Raw genomic sequence first — 22,946 nt, 5'->3', positions numbered from 1 at the left:
TAGCTGGAGTTTTGAACCACAGTGACTGTGGCCTGGAAGCTTTTAGAATAGCTTCTCCCTTCCCTAGTGTACATTGGCAAGACTAGTATGTGCCCTAGCTCATCCCTTCTCCATCATTCCCTGCTGGGGTCTTGAAGGCCTAAGCCTTCTTGTAGGTGACCAACCTTCCTGTGCTTACAGGTAGAGGGAAGGGAGAACCCTATCAGAGTCCCTTGAGATGGTCCAGGCTTCGAAAGGGGCAAGAAAGAACAATGACAGAAAGCAGAAATACCAGTCTTGTTCTTTTCCCCAAAGTGAGGGCAAAAGTGACTAGAAAGTGGTCAAGAATTCTGGTTTTGCTCTCCAAGGGCTGGGAGAAAGAGTGCTGATTGGGAGTTAGGGAGGGAATGCCCTGTCCCTCTCCACCATTTTGTATGACTTACACTCTTTTAGGATAGCATTTGCCCTTTGCCCCCAGCCACTGGAACTTCCTTCTCAGTCGGCTGTCTCCCACCTAGAAATGTTCCAGGAAGCCATCTAGGTTATGGTGGGCCATGTTTTCACTGGCTGATTCCCTGTCATGTGGGTGTGGGTGTAGGGCTCAAGGAGAAGAGGGTTGAAAGTTACCTAGAGAAACCATTTACTTCTCTTCCCTTTTACTCCCCTTGGTAAGGGGAATGGAGTACAAGAAGACACTTTTCTAAACCTTCTCTTAGACCCACTACTCCCCCCACCCCCCTGCCTCTGCAGGGTAGCGGGAGTATGTGTTTGCAGGGAGTCAGTGTTGAGGATAATTGGATTAATCCATATTTCTGAGAAGAGCAAGGAGGGCTCCCTTTGGTTAGAGTGAGTTTGATGAAGAGCATGGTCCTTTTCCATAAGGAAGGCCATAAGTTGAAGATTGTCTCATCTCTTCCTTCTTGGAGCCCTCAGCTCTGCCCTCAACCAGTGCTCTGGCTGGTGGGTATTGCTCTGATATGCCTCTCTAAAGGCTTCTGGAATAGGCTGTGGAAACACAGCACTAGGTCCCACCTCTTTAGAGGGCAAGACCTACAGTTGGGACTTAGAATGCCAGTCTCTGAGGTTATCTGCCCCATGGCATACCCTTGGTAGGGCAGCCCTCCTAGGGGAAGCCTGGGTGGCAGAACAAAGGATCCCTGGGTGGTAGGCAGGCTGGAGGGGCTGAGAAAGTCCTCAAAACAGATGAACTCCATTCTCTGCTCTTTGACAGAGCAAGAGCCACAAAGCTGTAGAGAGAGAGGTTTTGCTAAGGGGCAGTGGAGAGAGGGAGAGGACTGAAGTCCTTTCCATGTCCTTTCCATGCTGTCTGCCACTTCTTGGTGGTGATAAATATTTGTTGAATGAACACATCTTCTGCTTTTCTCTTGAGATTCAAAGCATACCCCAGACATCCAGACAAGTGTAGAAGGAAAAGGAAGCCCCAGCAGCTTTTCTTCGGCTCTTTGGTTATATATCTGTGGCATGACTGAGATCTAAACCATAAACAGTGATGAATAGCCAAGCCACCTGGTATTTGAACATTATCTGTAAAGAGTCAGAGTGGACTATAGGCATCCTAGTCCCCTGTCCCTGGGAGGTGGTACGTCAAGTTTAATTGTCCCAGGGAGGCAGAGTTTGGCAGTAAGATCTAAGCTCCCAGCTTTCCAGACTCCTCTCTGGCTTGCCCTGGGCCACCATTCATTCATCCCACTCCTGCTTCCTCCAAAAGTCCCCAGAGAAACTTAGATTTATTTTTGAATCTCCTACCTTCAGGGCCTTCCACCTGTCTCCTGCCTCTCAGTGTCTGAGGTTTTCAGCCCTACAGAGAAACTCCTTATTAACTTTATCTTTTCCTGAATCTTGCTTCAGACTGTGGCTAGAGAGCTCATAGACAACTATGGTTGGGACTTGAGGAACTGTTTAGAACCATCTCAGGGTAGGCCTGTGTTCTGTATGGTCTAATGAAGTAGCAGTCAGGAAAGATGTAACAGGCTCTGTGACTCACAAGCTCTACCACAGGATAGACATAGCATTCCTTTCTACGCAGCCTAGGGTAAGGATCAGCCAGGGTGGAGCTGACTATGAGACCTCAAGTCTACACATCACCCCATCTCCCTGGAAGCTGCTGCCTGCCAAAGTAGGGAGAAGGGGGCAGTACCTATGGTTAGCCAGGAGAGGAAGCTCTAAAGCTTCATGGTGCTGGCCCAGGAGAGGCTGGAGTAGGAGTGGGGATGCTGAGAAATCTGAGCCAGGGCTGTGCAGTGGGGGCTATCCTCATGATGTCTACCCAGGGTCATGGGGCTCTAGCCCAGAAGAGTTGCCCAAACTGGGGCTGACTGGTGGCCCTAAACCTACCAACCCAGGTGCACAGGCATTGAGCTAGAAGCTTTATGCCTTTCATCCTTATAGGAACACTTACAGAGACAATATTCTCATTTTACAGAGAAGGACACAGATCAGAGAGGTTAAATGGTTAATAGCTGACAAGTGGTGATGCCATATGTGAGCCTAAGATTTTCCCAGTGCTTTCTTCTTCTGGGAGGCTTGACTGGAAAGGGGCTTTGAGCTGGGGTGAACAGATGAGAGATCTTCCAAGACCTGGCTAGCAAGGACTACGACCAGTAGCCTGCAGTGCCTAGGGGAGTGACTGGAGAGAGTTTCATTTCAGCAGCCCTGGTGTGTCTCTGCTGACAGAAATTTAGGAGTGGGGCACTTAGACCATTTACATACACACCTTTCCCTTTGCCTCTGACTTGTTAAATCTGGTTTGTACTTGAGGCCACATGTTTCTTGGTAGTCCACAAGAAAATGGAGAAAGTTTTCATTTCTAGAATGTCAGGACTGGAAGAGTGGAGGCAGAATAAAATTATCACTTCCATCTGTGTCCTTATATAATGATTTGTAAAATGATTTGATTTGATTATTTTTTAAAGTTTTATTTATTTATTCATAAGAGACACACAGAGAGAGAGGGCAGAGACACAGGCAGAGGGAGAAGCTGGCTCCATGCAGGGAGCCCAATGTGGGACTCGATCCCGGTTCCCCAGGATCATGCCCTGAGCCACCCAGGCGTCCCTGTAAAATGAATTTATTTATTTATTTATTTATTTATTTAACCAGAATGTTTATTTTGACTAATCGTTGAAATAAAAAGTATGGAACGCTTCACGAATTTGCATGTCATCCTTGTGCAGGGGCTATGCTAATCTTCTCTGTATCGTTCCAATTTTAGTTTATGTGCTGCCAAAGCGAGCACTGTAAAATGATTTTAAAGCATATCTTCATTGCTATGACTTCTTCTGATTCTTATAATGCTGAGATATTATATATGGAGATGATACTCAGCTGGACAATTTTTTTTAAAGATTTTATTTATTCATGAGAGACACAGAGAGAGAGGCAGAGACACAGGCAGAGGGAGAAGCAAGCTCTGTGCAGGGAGCCTGACATGGGACTCGATCCTGGGACTCCAGGATCACACCCTGAGTCAAAGACAGATGCTCAACCACTGAGCCACCCAGCTGTCCCAGGGACAAGTATTTTTTTTTAATTTTTTTTTTTTTATTTATGATAGTCACACACAGAGAGAGAGAGAGAGAGGCAGAGACACAGGCAGAGGGAGAAGCAGGTTCCATGCACCGGGAGCCCGATGTGGGATTCGATCCCGGGTCTCCAGAATCACACCCTGGGCCAAAGGCAGGTGCCAAACCGCTGCGCCACCCAGGGATCCCCGGACAAGTATTTTTTAATGCCTGTTACATGTAGGCCAGTGCTAGGTCCCAGAGTGATAAAGAAATGATTAATTAAATAATATGGTCTATGCACAGTTTATATTTTGAGTAAAGGAGATGGATATGTATGTATGCGTCTTTTTAGGCTCTGTATAAGATCTTAATAAATATGGGCTAGATTTGGTCTGTGCTCCAAACTAGTTCATAACCCCTAAGAGGATAGGATACAGAGGATAGATGAAGCTTAGGAGGGTGGCCTGGTTTGAGGGTCTCTGAATGCTATGCTAAAGAACTTGACCTTGGCCCTTGTGAGCACCCCATCTCATAGGCTTTTAGATGTAGGAGCCTGATGAGTTTGTTAAATCTGAAGTGCCATATAGACATGCTGAAGAGGCTGTTGAGAATGTAGGTCTAAAACCCAGAGTAGGGACTCCTGGGTAACACAGTGGTTGAACGTCTGCCTTCAGCTCAGGCCATGATCCCTGGTCCAGGGATCGAGTCCCACATTGGGCTTCCTGCAAGTAGCCTCCTCCCTCTGGCAGTGTCTCTGCCTCTCTCTCTGTCTCTCATGAATAAATAAATAAAATCTAAAAAAATAATAATAATAAAACCCAGAGTATACGGGCTAGCAACAGATTTGGAAGAGGATGGGGCAAAGAAGTCAAAAGGGCTGAGGGCAGAACCTTTGGGATGCATTACAAGCTGGAAGAAACAAGGAAGTGTCTAAGTCAAGAAAGTAGATTGCAGTGACTTAGAAGTGAAAGTGGTGGTCAGCAGGAACAAACAGGAGATAGTGAAAAAGAGGGTGGGGGTAGGATTGCTTTCTTCTGATTGTTTAGGAATCTTGGCCTGAAAAGAAAAAGTGGCTTGCTGCCTGCTGACAGCCTAGACTAGAATTTGACTCCTGAATCCACCGCTCTCCTCTTCCTCCATTTGTTTGTTTGTTTATTCAAGTAATCTCTACACCCAAATTGGGGCTCAAACTCATGACCCTGAGATCAAGAGTTGCATGCTCTTCCGACTGAGCCGGCCAGGCACCCCAATCCACTGCTCCTCTGATGTAATTGAAATTGAAGGCTGAGCCTGCCGTAGGCAGGCTAGGGACTCCCAGAGTCAGATGGGCCTTTCATCAAGGGTGTCCTTATAGCCAATATGCATTTCCCCCTGGCCAGATAAAAGACTGCAAAGTGGTCAAGTGGTATGGAAGAGAAGCTGACAACTTGGGTGGCCTTCCCCTGTGAAGCCCTGGTCAGACCACATCTGAAAGATCTTGTTTGCATGTGTGCCTACCCCTGTCTCTACCCCCCAAGGTGGACTGGAATGAAAATGGGGTGGGGATGGGAGAACAGTTTTATTTTGTTTTTAAAGATTTTATTTTATTTTTTATTCATGAGAGACACAGAGAGAGGCAGAGACAGAGGCAGAGGGAGAAGCAGGCTTCCTGCAGGGAGCCCAATGTAGGACTCAATCCCAGGACCTCGCCCTGAGCCAAAGGCAGATGCTCTACCACAGACCCACCCAGGTGCCCTGGGAGAACAGTTTTAATTGGGGCTCTTGATCAGCTTACGCCCGGCTATCTCATTCTGCTTCCTTCAGAGTGCTGGCTGGAGTTCTGTGAATCTCGTTAGAGATGGTTTGATATGCCTTCCCAGGAGACTGGTATTGGCAGGGATCCCCAGTTCCTTGGTACAGATGGTTTAATCCAACTCATCCAGTCAAGATGGCACTATAAATTTATATCTAAACACATAGCAGTAATACACAAAAAGATAAAATTCTAAAAACATAGTCATACACTCCCCCTCCTTCCCCTCACATGAAAAGACAAACATCCCTGTAATGAGAAATGGAGCAGGAACACAAAGAGGAGAGCAGGGCTGAAGCTGAAGGCGTGCTGGTCTCTGAGTCTAGAAGCAGGAACAATCAGTTGGAAATCTGGGGTAACAGAGCTGTAAAGTTCTCCACATAAACCATGGAATTAGAGGTTGTACACTGCTTGAACCCAGGGGCTGGGAAAGTAGGCTGAAAAAAGTTGCTTGCAACCCTGCCCTGGGGCTATGAGTTTTATAAAGATGCTTACCTAGGGAGAAGAACCTCACATCCTGGACCTAAGCTGAGTAGCTGCTATAAGATTTGATTCTAGCCTAGGAGAGGCAGAGGACATAAGGTGTTGGGAGAGAAAGGTGAAAACCCCTAGACGGGAAGGCAAAAGTAAAATATGAGAGGAGATGAATTTATGCACTAAAGTTTAGAAACATGTGAGGAGGGATCTCTGGGTGGCTCAGCGGTTGGGCGTCTGCCTTTGGCCCAGGGTGTGGCCCTGGAGTCCCAGGATCCAGTCCCGCATCGGGCTCCCTGCATGGAGCCTGCTTCTCTCTCTGCCTGTGTCTCTGCCTCTCTCTCTGTCTCATGAATAAATAAATAAAATCTTAAAAAAAAAAAAAAAAGTGAGGAAAATTAGTGAGAAAAAAGAACCAATAAAAATCAAAGAAAAATTTACCTCAGAAAAAATTAAAATAACAGTTATTAGAAAATGTCTTTTTAATATAATAGATTGAGGATCCTCAAAGAGATAAAGAAACATGAAATCCATTAAAGAAAAGAAAACGAAGTTATGAGACACACCTGGCTGACTCAGTCAGTGGAGTATGTGACTCTTGATCTTGGGGTTGTGAGTTCAACCTCATGTTGGGTGTGGAGCCTACTTAAAAAAAAAAAAAGAAAAGTAAAGTTATGAAAAGAAAAAGAAATAGAAAAATGTCAGTATGAAAAGTACTAAAAATTCTAGCAGTGAAAAATAGTGTCATTCGAATTTGAAACAATAGATTAGAACTCTAGCCTAGACACACAGAATCCCACGAATTGGAAGCTGACATTGAGGATTCCATCCAGAAGGCCGCACAGACATGGAGAACAGATTGACAGGCTTTAGCATGCATCTAATAGGAATTCCAGATATGAGTCAAGAAAATGGCAAAGAATTAATATTTGAAGAGAGAATGGTTGAGAATTCCAGAATTGAAGAAACAGCGTGAATACTGAACAATAAATAGATATCTAGGCACTATGAAGTGAAGTGGCAGGCAAGAATAAAGAGAAAATATTAAAAACTACCAGAGAAAACCAAGAATTCAAAGGAATGACCATTAGACTGACATACATCTCATCAATGCAAATGCCAGAAGATGATAGGGGTATCTTAGGGAAGCTAGAACTCTCCACCCACTATCATTCAAGAATGAGGTGAAATAAAGACATACTAAGGCAATTTTATCACCTTTAGACCTTTGCTAAAAGATATACTAAAGGTATGCTTTATTAAGAAGAAAAGTAAACCCAGGGAAAGGAGCTTATTGCTAGCACCATCCTGAGCACAGAAATTGACACATTATGTTGATAAATTTAATTAACTGTAGGACAATATATCAGGATACTTTCTGCTATAAGTAACAGAATAACCCACAGTGACTTAAAATGTGTGTGTATATATATGTATATTTCTTTTATAATGAAAAATATGGAGGTAGGGAATTCCAGGGTTGAGACAGTGGTCCAGCACTGACAGGAAGGACCCTGGATCATTCATTCCATCTTCCTCCTCTGCCATCCTCAGAGTGTAAGATCTCTCTCCTCATGGTGTTGAGATGACTGCTGCAGCTCCAGGTGTCATATCATTTCCCATAACATCCCACGCAGGAAGACAAAGAGATGCTAGCTGAAAGGAAGCTTTTGAATGTGCCTCTCATTCAGGAAGGATAATCTTTCCAAGAAAGCCCCTGCAGACCTCTCCTTATGTCTCATTGGCCTGAGCTGGTCCATCCTCAGACTAATTCCAGATGAAAGAGAGTAGGCTTACTATGGTTGGCTTTGACCAGCCTCACCTCCTCTCCTGGGACTGGCTCCATTGTTTCCTGAGCAAAATCAGGATTCTGTTGACAAGAAAATAAAAGGGGGAGTAGCTGCTGATAGGCAATCAACAGTGTATGCCACAGATGGCAAAACACACACAGATCCAGTGTCTGATTTGCTTTTCAATTAAAGAAAAAAAGAAAAACAAATTGTTGACCACACTGCCAGGGAAGAATAATAAGGTAGAATGAAGTAGGGAAATTCATTGTTAAATCACATCAAGTTGCTGCCTTGTTCAAGGGAATAGTGCTGCTGAAAACTTGGAGATTTCATTAAAAAAAAAAATGAAAAAAAAAAACATGTATAGGGACACCTGGGTGGCTCAGCAGTTGAGTGTCTGCCTTTGACTCAGGGCGTGATCCTGGGGTTCTGGGATCGAGTCCCACATCAGGCTCCCTACGGGAAGCTTGCTTTTCCCTCTGCCTTGTCTCTGCCTCTCTCTGTCTCTCATGAATAAATAAATAAAATCTTTTTTTAAAAAAATGTATATGCTAGTAATTTAAGATAACCACTAAAAAAAAGAGAAAATTTCCAAGCCAGGAAGAAAAAGAATGGTGGGATCAGGGATAGCATAGCGTGTCAGTCCAACAGAAGGACTAAAGGGAAAGAAAAAAACGACTAAAGGAATAGTAAAGAGAAAACAAAATAAGGTAATAGGAGAAGTCCAAATGCATAAGTGTAATGGATTAAATGCATGTTAAAAAAAAAAAAAACAAAAAAAAACTATCTCATTGGCTAAAAAAGCCAGTAAGTAATCTGGAGCGTGGAGAGACCTGTCAGACTTGGGGACTTATCAGGCCTTTGTCACCAAGCGGTTCTGTTCTTTAAATAACTTTCTGTTCTTTGCCTCATATTTCCTCTTATCTTCCCAAATGTTTTTCTCTGACTATATCTGCCTCCCTCTTTGGATAACATTGTTTTTCTAGATTTTGCTTCCTACCTTAGTATGAATGTGTATAGCATATTCCTGGACTTTTCCCCTATGAGAATGAACTACACTTGGACCCCTTGAGTGTGGAGTAGAGCTTGGCCAGAGTGAAGCAGGGAGTTGACTAAGGAATACCACATCCCAGTGCACCCCCTCCTCCCCCACACCATCCCCCAGAGCCCGGCATTCTTGCCCTGAGAGCCTACCTTGTAAGGTGCAACACTGATCCTGTCATAGCGAAGACTGACAGGTTATTTTTCTAGGACTTAATTGGAAGTTAGCCAGAGTGATGACCATGGGCTTTGTTTGCTCTTTCCCAACTGCTAATCCTGAGCAGCAGCAGCTACAGCAGAAGTACCAGAGCTGAGGGCTCAGAGTGGATGTGAAGTCAAGGAAGGGAGGCACTCGAGAGGCAGCGGCTGCCTGAGGGTGTATTACTAGGGCGCCAGGAGGGCCTGAGTCACTAGGAGAACTGTGATGGGTCTGTGCCAGGAGCTGGTGCCAGGATGTTGCAATGAGATGACTTCACTTAGCCTATCGTGCCGAGGTAAAGCAACCAGTTCTCAGGCACATCAAGAGGATGCCTCACTTGGTTTGAGATGTGTGTGAGGGAGGGACTATCTCTTCCTCAGGTCTCTTCCTCATGGTGGTGACTGGACCTCCAGGACACCTTCTGCCAGGATAAGCTGTTGCTACACCCAGGACACAGGGAGTTTGCTGGGTCACTAGGTTGGCAGGGATCTGGGAGCATAAAGAACCCTTCAGTTGTTGTACCCCAGTGAATAGGAAGAGCCACTCTAGTAGCCAGGGGGTGCTTGTGACAAGAGCACTGGCCATCAGGCCTGGAGTGACATTAAAGCTCTGTCACTTACCGCCTGGCTGACCTTGTTCAGTTAGTCTTGGGATTTTTGTGAATACTAAATGAGAGGCTATGCCCCCAAATGCTCAGAAATGCATACAACATCATGCAATGTGAGTAATCTGTGGTTTGATGCCTTTACGTTGAGGCTCTGGGACGTATCCTCAGGCTGTGTGTCAGTGGGTGGAAAGAGGGCACTTTGTCAGCATCTTGCTTTTTTTTTTTTTTCCTTTCTCCCCACCCCTTCCAGATTCAAGCTTCCCCTTCCCCCCATCCTCCGAGCCTTATTTTGACATTTCTTTTCTCTGCCTGCCAAGAAGATTGTGTTCAGCTGTGCTGCTCTGAGGCTGTGCTATCCTGTGCTTCATTAGGTTAATTCGGTGGCTTGTCTCCTGGGAACTGACCAAAGAAAGGCTCTAAAACCACCCTACCCTCCAAAAGCCAGTCCCTCCGTTCTCCTTTTGGGCCAGCCTTTGCTGCTTGATCCCATAGGACTGTTTTTCCTCTTCTCTATCCGTGAGCTAAAGGCCCCCTTTAGTTTCCATTGGTTGCTCAAGCATGCATCCTTTGATTGGTAGAAAGCACTAGGGGAGAGAAACCCATCCATTGTTCAAGGCCCTTGCTGCCCCTGACCTTCTGAATTCTGATCACCAGTTCCCCTGCTCAGCTCAGCATCTCAAGCTTAGCCAGCCCTACAGGGGACATGTATTGTTGAATGGTCTCACCAAATTTGCTAAATTTGTGACCACAATCCAGTCAGAGGACCACAGCATTGCTCTGCTACCTACCAAATTTCCCATGTGACTTCCCTGGTCTCTTAGAGGACTGTTTCACATCTGGTCTCTGTCAATATCCAACCCCAGCAATAAAGAGACCCTCTTCATTTCCTATTACCATATCACTCCCTGTCTCTGTGCCTCATGCTCTGCTTTGCCTCCAGTTTCTCAGGTAGACCTTTTCCATGTAGGCACCAGCTTCCATCCCTTCTTACTACTCATGGATTTTGCTGTGGTTTTTTTAAAAGATTTTATTTATTTATTCATGAGAGATAGAAAGGCAGAGACATAGGCAGAGGGAGAAGCAGGCTCCTCACAGGGAGCCTGATGTGGGACTCCATCCCAGGACCAGGATCACACCCTGAGCCAAAGGCAGACGCTCAACCGCTGAGCCACCCAGGCATCCCAAGGATTTTGCTTTTTGACTGTCCTGTCTTTTTCCTGCAGCATTAACTTTTCCTTCTACCAGCACACAAACATTCTGCAATATCTCCCAACTTAACATTCTACTTTATCCCATTCCTTTTTTGGGTAACATTTATTGAGTTATAATTCACATACCATACAGTTCACCCATTTCAAGTGTACAATTCAGTGGGTTTTAGTCTATTCACATGATTATGCAACCATACCACAAACAATTTTAGAACATTTCATCACCTAGAAGGCAACACCAAACCCAATAGCAGCACTCCCCATCCATCTCCCCACAACTCCCTGCCCTAGGCAACCATTATCTGCCTTATGGATTTGCCTAGTAGGAAATTTTATATCATATACATATTCTTCAAAGAATGAAAATAAAGGGGATTCCTGGGATCCCTGGGTGGCACAGCGGTTTGGCACCTGCCTTTGGCCCAGGGCGCGATCCTGGAGATCCGGGATCGAATCCCACGTTGGCTCCCGGTGCATGGAGCCTGCTTCTCCCTCTGCCTATGTCTCTGCCTCTCTCTCTCTCTCACTGTGTGCCTATCATAAATAAATAAATAATAAAATAAAAAAATTAAAAAAAAAGAATGAAAATAAAAAGTACTGTTTCCACCACCTAGATTAAGGAGTAATGCATTACCTAGCACTTCTGAAGCCTCTATAGGCCCCTCCTTGATCTATCTTATCTACCATCCTGTTCCTCCAGAGGAATTTCTTGAATTTTACATCACTTCTTTGATCTTATGTACTGTTTTATTTTCTATATGTGGAGGCATACATTTAGCTTTGCAAGCTTTCTAACTTTTGAGTGAACTCCTACTATTGACGTTTATCCTTGACTTACTTTTTTTGCTCAATATAATAGTTTTTTTGGTTACATTCATCCCTATTGATGTCTGAAACTAGAGTTCATTCATTTTTTTCTGTCTGCAGTTTTCAGCTCTTATCCATTGAACATCCTCGTATGTCTCTTGGTGTACATATCCATATGTACCTGGTAGTAGAAATACTAGAGTTGATTATATACCTATTAGGAAGGCCTAAGCTTTTAAAAAATAGAAAAATTCACAGACATGGAACAAATGGAACAACATGTTGTACATTACTGGTGGAAATGTAAGATGCTAAAATCACTTTGGAAAACTATTTGGTAATTTCTAGTAAAGTTTAGCATATACCTACCCAGTATTTCCACTCCCAGGTATTTACCCAAGAGAAATAAGAGTAGTGTCCACAAAAAGACTTATACAAGAAGTTTAGGGCAATTTTATTCATAACAACTCCAAGTTGGAAGCAACTCAAATGTCCAAACGTGGAAAAGAACAGACTATAGACAGATACAATATAGACGAGTCTCCAAAACACTGCACTGAACAAAAGAAGCCAGACACACAAGAATGTACATAATAAGTGTTTATATGAATTTCAAGAGCAAGTGAATGTAATGTATGGTGACAAAACTCAGAAAAGTGGTGGATTGCTGGATATTGACTAGCAAGGAGTACAAGGGAACTGACTCTGCAGTGATCGGGATGCTCTGTGTTTTCTGATGGGTGGTTCTACGGATGTACACATAGGTAAAAATTCATCAAGTTTACATTGAAAGATCTCTACATTATATTACATGTGAATTAAATTCCAGTGGAAAAAAAACTGTCCCAAGTGGGGGTGAGATTTCAGGGGAAAAAATGAAACCCTATACTTAACCTGTTGTCAGAGTTCACCTTAAGCTTTAAATCTGCTTAAAATTACAAGCAGACTGAACTCACTGGATTTGTTAATGATTCTAAGTATTCAGCCTTTCAGTGAGAAAGCCATTCATTCCCACACCCAAATCTGAGGAGGATTAATCTCTGAGGATGTCCACGCAAAGGAAGTCATAAAATAAATTAGCCCAGACAGCAAGGGGAACTTTCTACTCTCACATTCTATTCCCAACTATGCCTTTTGTGAGAAAGATGGTTTTTAATTTCTCTTTTAAAAAGCATAAAACACCACTGGGATATACTTATGTCTGTCTTTAAGTAATGCCAAATTATTTTCCAAAGCATTGTACCAATTTATTGTCCCAACAGTGGTGTGTGAGTGTTAATACTCCATATCTTCTCCCAACTCTGGGTACTGTTATTTTTTGTTATTTTCCCATAAAAGTCCTAGAAGAGAGCACAGGCAGTAAGTAATATCTGTGACATTGGCCATAGCAGCATTTTTCTATATATGTCTCCTGAGGGAAGGGAAATAAAAGCAAAAATAAACTACTGGGACACAGGCAGCCTGGGTGGCTCAGGGGTTTAGCGCCGCCTTCAGCCCAAGGTGTGATCCTGGAGACCCCGGATTGAGTCCCATGTTGGGTTTCCGGCATGGGGCCTGCTTGTGTCTCTGCCTCTGCCTCTCTCTCTCTCTATTTCTCTCATGAATACATAAATAAAATCTTTAAAAGAAAACTATTGAGACAATATCAAAATAAAAAGCTTCTGCACAATGAAGGAAACAATCAGCAAAACTAAAAGACAGCCTGTGGAATAGAAAAAGGTATTTGTAAATAACATATCCAATAAAGGGGTTAGTACCAAAATATATAAAGAATTTATACAAATCAAAACCCAAAAAACAAATAATTCAATTAAAAAATGGGCAGAAGACATGAACAGACATTCCTCTAAAGAAGGCATCCAGATAGCCAATAGATACATGAAAAGATGATCAGCATCACTCATCATCAGGGAAATGCTAATCAAAATCACAATGAGCTATCCCCTCACACCTGTCAGAATGGCTACAACCAAAAACACAAGAAACAACAAGTGTTGGCGAAGATGTGGAGAAAAAGGAACCCTCGTGCACTTGGTAGAAATGCAAACTGGTGCAGCCACTGTGGAAAACAGTATGAAGGTTCCTCAAAAAATTAAAAATAGAACTACCCTATGATCCAGCAATCACACTACTAGGTATTTACCCAAAGAATATAAAATAGTGTTTTTATTCAAAGGGATACAAGCATTCCTATGTTTATCACAGCATTATTTAAAATAGGCAAATTGTGGAAGCAGCCCAAGCATCCATTGATGAATGTATACAAAAGATGTGATATATGTATATATAAAAAAGCGGAATATTATTCACCCAAAAAGGAATATTATTCACCCATAAAAAAGCATGCAGCCTTGCCATTTGCAACAATGTGGATACAGCTAGAGAGTATAATGCTAAGTGAAATAAGTCAGATAAAGACAAATACCACATGATCTCACTCATATGTGGAATTTAAAAAGCAAAATAAATGAGCAAAGAAAAAAGACAAACTAAGAAACAGACTCTTAGCTGTGGAGAACAAACAGATGGTTACCAGAGGGGAGGTGGGTGGAGGGATGTGTGAAACAGGTGATGGGGATTAAGGAAGGCACTTGCCCTGATGACCATGGGGTGATGTATAGAAGTGTTGACTCACTATTTTGTACACCCAAAACTAGTGTAACACTGTATATTAACTATACTGGAATTAAAACAAAAATTCCTCCATTTTAAGATGTAAATCAGGTCATGACACAGCCCTCTTCAAAACCCTGCCATCAAACAAAACAAAACAAAACAAAAACCCTGCCATCAGCTTCATAATAAATCCTAATCCCTTCAAAGCTCTCTGTGGCTGGCTCTGCTTTCCTCTCCGCCACCCTCGCCACCATCTCCTGCTTCACGGGTCTTCTTGTTCTCTGTTTTAACAGGTCAGGCTTGCTTCCTTCTTATTCTTTTTGCACTCTTTGTTTTCTCTCAGGGGTCTTTATAATTTCCCTTTGTATTTGCACCTAGACAGAAGCTCTGTGAGGACAGGATGGGTGTGTCCTGTCCCACACTGTCCCTGTGGCCCACCGCTGGTCTATTAAATATCTGTGGAATGAACAAACAACTCCCCAGCAGCCAGGTAGCACCAGAAGCCTGATCTGATTCCCTTTGTGGTACCAGAGTGCGTGTCCTCCCTTCAATTTTTATATATTGATGTGTGTATGCATGGACTTAATGTGAATGATCAGGGCAGCTGTGAGGGGAGAAATCAGAATTAGGCAGTGGGCAATTGGAGGGCACAGGAATTCCACTGGAGGAAACAAGGTGCATGAAAGCACTTCACAGGGTCAGCACTGGGTGACTTCTGGGGTTTGAGGTGCATGTCTAAGGGTCTCTGATGTTTCTTGGTCTCGGCAACAGTTCTTCCTTGTGTCTTTGCCCCCAACTCATGTTGAGCCACTCAGGCTCCTGGCCATGGAGTTCACAAAGCAGGGGCTTTCCTGGTTACTCTACTTCTCTGCTCTTCCCAAACACCTTGTTGAAGCTAGAGCTTTTCCTCTCCCCCACAAAGCAGCCTGTTACCTCAGGTGCTTCCTTTATTGAGTTAGAATCCCAAAGAGTTACTGACTTCCCCATCGGGGGAGACCTCTCCGTACTGGCTTCTGCCCAGCCCCTGCTTTCAGTGGCCACAGTGGGCTGTCCATCAGAAACCAGGTCTTTGTGGAGAGGCCCCTTGGAAAGTCATGCCTCCCTGGGCCACTCCCCTCAAGGTTGGTGCTCCCAGGCCCCAGGATGTTGGGAGCAACACCTGTAAAACCTCAAATTCTTTCACTTAAATGTTGGGTGTGGAAAGGGGCAAAGGGAGAATGGGAAGGGACAATGACCTGGCTTCCTATTTACAGACAATCAGCAAAAGGCCATGCCTTGGAGTCTGGCCTTCCAAATGGGTGCAATAAAACATCAGAAGTAAAGTACATTGGAGCCAGTGTTCCTGGAGCCCCTGGGAATTAGAGCCAGATGTCCTGGGTGAGAGGGAAGCTTTACTCGTGACCTTGGGAACCAGCTTCCATGTCTCCTTGTCACTTGTCCCAGAGCCCTTTGGTAGTTGAAAGAATTCACAGGCCTTTTTCTGTGCCCTGGCCAGTCACAGCCTTTGGAACCAGATAGACCTGGACACAGATCTCACCTCTACTCACAAGATTGTGACCTTAGGCAAGTTCCTTTACTTCTGCGAACATTATTTCCCCACCCAGTTAATGTTTTCCTTATTGGAACATGCTAGTTCCATTCCCTGATGGCTTTGTGGTTTGGCTTGGCTCCAGAAATTTGAGCTGCCATGTGTGGAGGGGGCAGCTGAGGTTCTTGAACACAGTCTCAGAGGAGCAGCAGCCAGAGGACTCTGGAAAGGCTGGCTGGAGCTTGAGCTGTCAGCAAGGGGCCTTGAGGCCCCAGGACTGGTCAGAACCAGGGCTAGCAGGATTTGAAGAAGAGCTGGTGGGGACAGGCAGGTGGCCAGGTTTAAGTGATCCCCGTGGCATGGAGCCAAGGCCCAGGGCCTCTGCTCTCAGCCTTGTGCCTGACTCTTACCCAGGCTCCCTTGCACAGGGCATGGATTCAGACTCCTTTTCTCAGGGCCCATCCCCAAACTGCTAGCTTTTCTCCCTATTCTTGCCCACCAGGGCAGCACAAGGCCTCAGATTGTCCGTGCCCCAGGGGCTCTGGCATTCATTTCATCTGTAACATATAGACGAAGGCAGCTGTCCAGATGGCTGTGTGGTGGGGGCACTGAGCCCAGCACTTCTGTATCCTGACAGGATCTCTCCCTGATACTAGAGTTGGAAGGATTGTTAATGGTTAACTGAACTAACCCAGAAATGCCTCATCTAGAGCCCATAGAGGGTCAAGAGAGGAGAAGGCAAATCCCAGGTCAGAGGCCCAGTCCTCCCCCAATGACCTCTTGCTCAGAAGAGCTTGTCACAGGTACTCAGAGGGTAGAGAACACCAGGGTAGGGAGCCATATCTTCAGTCTCCTGTGATTTTTCTTCTGTACCATTTTCTCTTCAGTTTCACCTGAAATTAACCTTACATAGTTACACTAGGAACTTTCTAAACCTGGTTCTGCCAGTGACTTGCCATGGACTCCAAGGAAGTCATTTTATGTCCTTGTTTACTTTCTGGCTAATAAGTGAGAGAGCAGGCTAATCTTTTCCTCTGCAGCCCCTGAGAGCTATCTATGGGTGGGTAAAGGGGAGAGCCCTTTCTTTCGTCCACCCTTTGGTTAAATAGGCGTCTCCTCTGCTGCTGGCTTTGTCCTCTCTGGGACGTGGGGGCAGGGCTGGGAGAGAGCATGTGTGTGTGTGTGTGTGCAATTTATCTGCACATTACTTTTTCTTTCTGCAATTTTAGGGTCATGCTGCGGCAGCCTGGCGCCTGACGAGTGAGGGGGAACCTGCCAGGGGATTACTGCTAGCACGAGCTAACAGCAGGACAGCAGGCCTCAGGGGAGTGGGGATGGGCATAGCAGCCTGCCTGCAACGCTGGGCCAGTGGCACCAAGGAGGCCCAGGCCCTGGCAGGGAGCTCGGCACACGCTCAGCTGACCCAGACAGCATTCAAAGCAGGTCCCTGCTGAGCAGCAGCTGTTCCCAGGCCCTGGAGGACCGCAAACGCCTCAGCAACCACATTTGGGGCTGTGACCATCAGGAGAAGGGACCAACACCTCGAATGGGAAGCAGAAGGGCAGAACCTGCTGCCAGGAGGATCTTGGTCTCTGCAGCAAAGTCTTCCGACACCCGTGGAGCTTCTTGGGTTTCTCCTCTCAGGACTGGGGCCTTGTTTCCTCCTCTGGTGGAGGGGGTAGGCCAGGAGGGCCAGCTGAGGTGGGGACGACTCTCGGATGGAATCCAGGCCACTTGAAGCCCATGGGCTCTCTGCTGTGATTGGGGTTCGAGGGCTTCCCCACTGCAGGGGACGAGGGGCCGCCTCCGTGTCTGCTCATGAACCACAAGGACCCCGAATGCTCCAGACTGGACCATTTCGAGCCACCAAAGAGTGGGGCCCCCAGAGCTGGCAGCCAGCAGCTCCAAGGGACTAGAGAGCTGGGATGGACTGACCTCCCCCTCACCAGGGCATTAGGAGAGTCAGAGCCTCTGTGGCCCAGCTAGTGACAGAGAGACCCGATGAGGCCATAAGCTGGCACCCGAGTGACTCAGGGACAGGAGAGCCACTCCTGCCTACTGTGCTTTCTCCTTACATTGAGGGAGGGTGTGGTAAGGGACCCCTGCCTCTGTTCCCTCCTCAGCACGTGCCCCTATGCCCTTTGCACGTGGTGCCAGGAGACGCAGGCTACACTGTGGCGGGCCCATCAGTGGGCTGGGAAGGGAGTGGCCACGGTGACACCCACCCGCCCACCAGGCTGGTGGTCTAGCCCCCCGGGGCGCCAAACCATGAAGTGCTCCCTGCGGGTGTGGTTCCTCTCTGTGGCCTTCCTGCTGGTGTTCATCATGTCACTGCTCTTTACCTACTCCCACCACAGCATGGCCACCTTGCCCTACCTGGACTCAGGGGCCCTGGGCGGTACCCACCGGGTGAAGCTGGTGCCTGGCTATGCTGGTCTGCAGCGCCTCAGCAAGGAGGGGCTCACCGGTAAGAGCTGTGCCTGCCGCCGCTGCATGGGTGACACTGGCGCCTCTGACTGGTTTGACAGCCACTTCAACAGCAACATTTCCCCTGTGTGGACCCGAGAGAATATGGATCTGCCTCCAGATGTCCAGAGGTGGTGGATGGTGAGAGCTGCAGCCCCTCCTGCCTCCCCTTTGCTGGCCCCTGTTTGGGAGTCACTCTTCAAGCCCCTGCTGGGATTTGAACCTCCAGAGCCTTGACAAAATATTACGTTCATTTGACCAGAGCCACCTACTAGGGTCACAGATTCTGAAAGGCAGGATGAGCTTTGGCCTGGAAGGAGAGAACTGTTTTCTAGTGTCTGTAGGGTCAAGGAGACCAGAAATACCTAGTAGCCAGGGAGGTAACTAGGAGAAATAGGCCCCAAGGAGGAAGATGGTGAAAGGTAAGGATTATGGCAGGGAAAAGGTCGGTCTGCCCTTTATAAAGAAGGGAGCCACTCAGCTGCAGCAACTGGTGCTCTTTCAGGGATGTGACCTATCATTGCTGGGTCTTCTGACCCTTTAAGAGAACCTAGAAGTCCACTGTTTTGTGTGTACTATCCTAATTTGTAAACGTTGGCTCACAATAATTTTAAACACCATGAGGGCCACTTATTTGACTTTTTACAATTGCTGGGAAAGACTTTCTTCCGGGTCAGGGTAAGAAAACTTTGTCAATTCCTGTGGGTGATAAGGGAAATGAAGGGGAGGGGATGACAGGACAGGCGTGTTCAAGGCTCCCTGCCCTTTTGGATCCTGTCCCCTTTCAGCTGCTTTTAATTGGCCTTCCATCCCTGTCATCTCTGGAGTATCACACCCCAGGCTCTGCCAAGGCCATCTGGTTGCCAGTCGTGTCAGGTAGAACAACATTGGTACTTAGCCTAGGGGCCCAGAGGCTACCTACATTCCCCACTGGCGGCCTTGGGAAGCAGCTCATGGCTCCTGGTTTCCCCAGCTGGCATATGGGGAGGATGATGACTCCCCTGTTTCTCACATTCAGAGAAGCAATAAGGATGAGCTCCTGTGATCAGGCTTATCAGAATAATTTACAGATCCCACTTCCTGACCCACTGTCTGAGTCCCTAAGAATGGGGAGATCTACAGAGCAAGGATCATCAGGAGCCCCACAGGCCAATCCTGTAACAGCCTGGAGCTTTTGAAGGGTTCTGCTTGTTAATCATAGTCACAGCCTTCATTTTGTGAGGAAAATCATGGTTCAGATTGTGCACAGGGCTTGCCCAAGGTTATGGGTCTCTGTAGTGGTCATCAAGAGCAGAACAGGACTCTAGGCAGATGTAGACCTATGGATAGGCCAAGCCTCCTTCTTCCCATAGAAATGGAACTCAGGGCAGTTTAAGCACCAAGCATGTTCCTTGACCAAGACACAGCAGAAACCACTGCTCTCACTCCTCACAGCCACCCTCTTTTGCTATGAACTTAGAAATTCCTGTGTCAGAGCTAAGCTTCCCTTCCACACTCAGTTTGTGTTCTTGTTCTTAGGGGATTTCCTGTGTGCAGAGGAGAGGCAGAGAAGCAGGCCTATGTGGTCTCCTTCATTTATGGTATCCCCTGATCAGCTCCTGCTTAGTTATAATCCTTGTGTTATGGCTCAGAATACAGAGCTTTTTATGCCTTTTTTTTTTTTTTTTTTTTAAGAGAAGAAGCGGGGAGGGGCAGAGGGGAAAAGAGAACCCTCAAGCTGACTCCATGCCCATTGCAGGGCCAACATAGGGCTCAGCCTCACAACTCTGAGATCACAACCTAAGCAGAAACCAAGAGTCAGATGCTTAACTGACTGAGCCTCCCAGACACCCCCCACAGAGCATTTTAACACCCTAGTTTCTACCTTACTGATCTGTGGCTTGTGGATCAAGTCCAGTCTGTTCAATTTTTTTAAATTAAAAAAAATTTTTTTAAGATTTTATTTATTTATTCATGGGGGGTGGGGGCGGAGGCAGAGACACAGGCAGAGGGAGAAACAGGCTTCATGCAGGGAGCCCGACGTGGAACTAGATCCCAGGTCCCCAAGATCAGGCACCAGGCTGAAGGCAGCGCTAAACCGCTGAGCCACCAGGCTGCCCCCCAAAAAAATTTTTTTAAAGATTTTATTTATTTAGAGAGAAAGAACACTCAAACAGGGGTGGGGTAGAGGGAGAGAAAAGAGAGAATCTGGAGTAGATTCTGTGCTAAGCACAGAGCCCAAAGTGGGGCTTGATCCCAGGACCCTGAGATTACAACCTTAGCTGAAATCAAGAGTTGGCTGCTCAACCACCTGAGCCACCCAGGCGCCCTTGTAAATATTTAAAAAATATTTGCAATAGTTACCAACACTTAGAAATCAGGATATTTCACATGAAATCTATATTTTCAGCTTCTCAAAAAACTGGAAAATTTGGTCCTTTTGGGCTCACAATACCACATGGCAACATTGGCTGATGTCACTTGTTTTTGAGGAGGCCTCCTGTTTGCCATAAGCCCCATCTGCCTCTTCACTCCTGAGCTTTGCTTGCCTGGCACGTAGGCATTTGAGGGCTGCCCCAGCTTCCTGTCACAGTCTTTTGCGGTCACTGGTGGTGGGAAGAGCAGGGAACCAGTTTGATTCCAGCCATTCTGACTTTGAAAGAATTCCTATATTTCACTGCCTTCCCGCCTCCTGTCCTCCAGGGCTCAGGGGGTGTCTCCAGTTATCCCTGGATATTGCCTCAGATGAGGCTTTTGTAACTCTGGGCCCTCAGGCTGAGTCCCAGCGGCGCCCTCTGTAGGCTGGTTTGGAATGAGCCCCTGAACTTCACAGGGTTTTCTCTGCTAACTGCACCTCAAAATGACTGACTCATAGCTCCCCTGAGAGTACAGCAGAGCAGGGGCCTCTGGAGGCTTGACAAGCCCAGAAGTTTCTTTGCTTTGCAGAAACACTTGACCCCTGAGCCCCTCTAGTGCATTAGAGTACTCCTGATGAGCAGGGCACCAGTCTTGAAGGGGATGTTGTACCATTGTTGAAAAGGGGAACATCCTCAACTGTTCAGAGAGAATTGCTCTCTCTGAGACTGGACGGTGAGGGCAGCAGGCAGGAATTCCTCCCTGTTTGCATAATCCCCCCTCCTTCCTTCTCCCCTCACGTCCACAGATGCTGCAGCCCCAGTTCAAGTCACACAACACCAACGAGGTACTGGAGAAGCTGTTCCAGATAGTACCAGGCGAGAACCCCTACCGTTTCCGGGACCCCCACCAGTGCCGGCGCTGTGCGGTAGTGGGGAACTCAGGCAACCTGCGGGGCTCTGGCTACGGCCCAGATGTGGATGGGCATAACTTCATCATGAGGTGAGCCCTGGGGAGCCGCAGGGACGGGCCCAGGACAGGCCTCCAGAGGGAGGGACTGGCCTCCTTAGTCTTGTCTGGCAGTGGAGGAGTTGCCGCTGCTGTCTCGGATACCAGAACCTTCGATAAAGGCCCGAGTTTCAGGCTTATTTGTTGGGTAGATGGGGAGCCAGAATTTGTACACCATTCTTGCTTGAGGCCAGCACTCAGTTTCTAGCTCTGAACTGGAGTCTACTCCTAAAAGGGCTGGGAGTAGACTCCTGGTGTTTTCTGGTGAAAAGTCCCAGCAGCGGTCCTTTCACCTGCTGGGTCCCCTCAGTGCTGGGCCGGGAGTGAGAGCCCCACACTAGTGTCTTGCTTAATAACCACAGATGTTTCCTTCTGGCAGACTCAGAGAAGGCAGAGGTCCTGGGCAGAGCTTGCTCTGGGCTGCTGTCTCCTACCTTTATTTCATAAGGCTTAGATTGTGTGGGGGCATATTCATTTAATGGACATCTGTACCCAGCCTGAGGGAAGCAGAGGAGTTAGGAGGGCGTTCATTTCAGACAAAAACAGAGCTATGAGCCTGGAGGTGAGCGGGGACTAGATTTCTTTTTTTAAGATTTTATTTATTAATTTAATTTATTCATTTATTTATTTATTTATGAGAGACACAGAGAGACAAACAGAGACAGAGGCAGAGGGAGAAGCAGGCTCCACGCAGGGAGCCTGACATGGGACTCGATCCCGGGATTCCAGGATCACGTCCTGGGCCGAAGGCAGGAGCTAAACCGCTGAGCCACCCAGGGATCCCTGGAGACTAGATGTTTGACTTGGTTTTTGTTTTGTTTTCTTAAGTAGGCACCACACCTAGCATGGAGTCCAACACAGGGCTTGAATTCACCACTCTGAGATTAAGACCTGAGCGGAGATCAAGAGTGGGATGCTTAACTAACTGAGCTATCCAGGTGTCCCTAGGTGGTAGACTTGTAACTTGAACATGAGCTGCATATTCTGCTCCTGAACCTGTGTTTTCTGACTTCCTCCCTAGACTTGGGGACAGGAAATGCCAAAGTAGGGATCCTTCCATCCCACTCCTTGGTGGAAGAAGAGCCTTGAGAGTAAAGATGCTGAAAACGCCCAGTTTTCACTAACCATCTCTTAGGATGAGCATTGCAGAAAGACCAGGTTCCCCAGGAGGCAGAAGGAAGGGCTTTGTCTTAGAAACTGTTGCTGTTTCCATGGCAACACCAAGGCAGCCGTATGTCTCTGAGGCTTTTCACCCGTTCCTTGCAAAAACCTTTTTCATGTTGAGAATGGTAAGGGGTGGGGGAGAGGAGGGATGCTAGGCCCCATCCAGGAACCCAGAGCCACCTGAGAGTCGCCCCCTCCCCCCCCTCCCCCCTGCCCAGTTGCTGGCTTTCAGAATGTGAGGGAGGCAAGCTGGTTGCTGGAGAAGGAGCTCTCTCCATCCAGACACAGTGGCCAAGAAAGTGGGAAATGAGACGTTCATCACTTCTGTGCAGCCCTGGGACATTCCAGAAGCCCAGAGAAATGCTCTTGAGTGCCTGAAGCTCCTGCCATCCATGCCCTGCCACCT

At 46.7% G+C, this 22,946-nt stretch overlaps 1 protein-coding gene, 1 long non-coding RNA gene and 1 other non-coding gene across 5 annotated transcripts in view; 1 reads left to right on the top strand and 2 right to left on the bottom strand.

The window, feature by feature from the left end:
- Positions 1 to 22,946, top strand: part of ST3GAL2 (ST3 beta-galactoside alpha-2,3-sialyltransferase 2) — a 50,697-nt gene that overhangs the window by 17,156 nt on the left and 10,595 nt on the right. For all 3 annotated transcript variants that reach the window (XM_038538378.1, XM_038538379.1, XM_038538377.1), the window contains exons 2-3: positions 16,798 to 18,175; positions 21,177 to 21,370. In XM_038538378.1, the coding sequence (XP_038394306.1) occupies positions 17,837 to 18,175; positions 21,177 to 21,370 (533 nt within the window). In that variant the 5' untranslated portion in view covers positions 16,798 to 17,836. The remainder of the gene's footprint in view (positions 1 to 16,797; positions 18,176 to 21,176; positions 21,371 to 22,946) is intronic.
- Positions 3,129 to 3,235, bottom strand: LOC119872096. Its single transcript, XR_005360280.1, has one exon. It is a non-coding gene; the product is annotated as a U6 spliceosomal RNA (small nuclear RNA).
- On the bottom strand, positions 6,984 to 8,960 carry LOC119871955. Its single transcript, XR_005360106.1, has 2 exons — positions 8,754 to 8,960; positions 6,984 to 7,639 (listed from the first exon to the last, which is right to left on the bottom strand). It is a non-coding gene; the product is annotated as an uncharacterized LOC119871955 (long non-coding RNA).

The sequence above is a fragment of the Canis lupus genome, chromosome 5 (assembly GCF_011100685.1).
Source record: "Canis lupus familiaris isolate Mischka breed German Shepherd chromosome 5, alternate assembly UU_Cfam_GSD_1.0, whole genome shotgun sequence".
Lineage (NCBI taxonomy): Eukaryota > Metazoa > Chordata > Mammalia > Carnivora > Canidae > Canis > Canis lupus.
The sequence above is the reverse complement of the archived record's forward strand: the minus strand, read 5'-3'. Positions and strand labels throughout refer to the sequence as shown.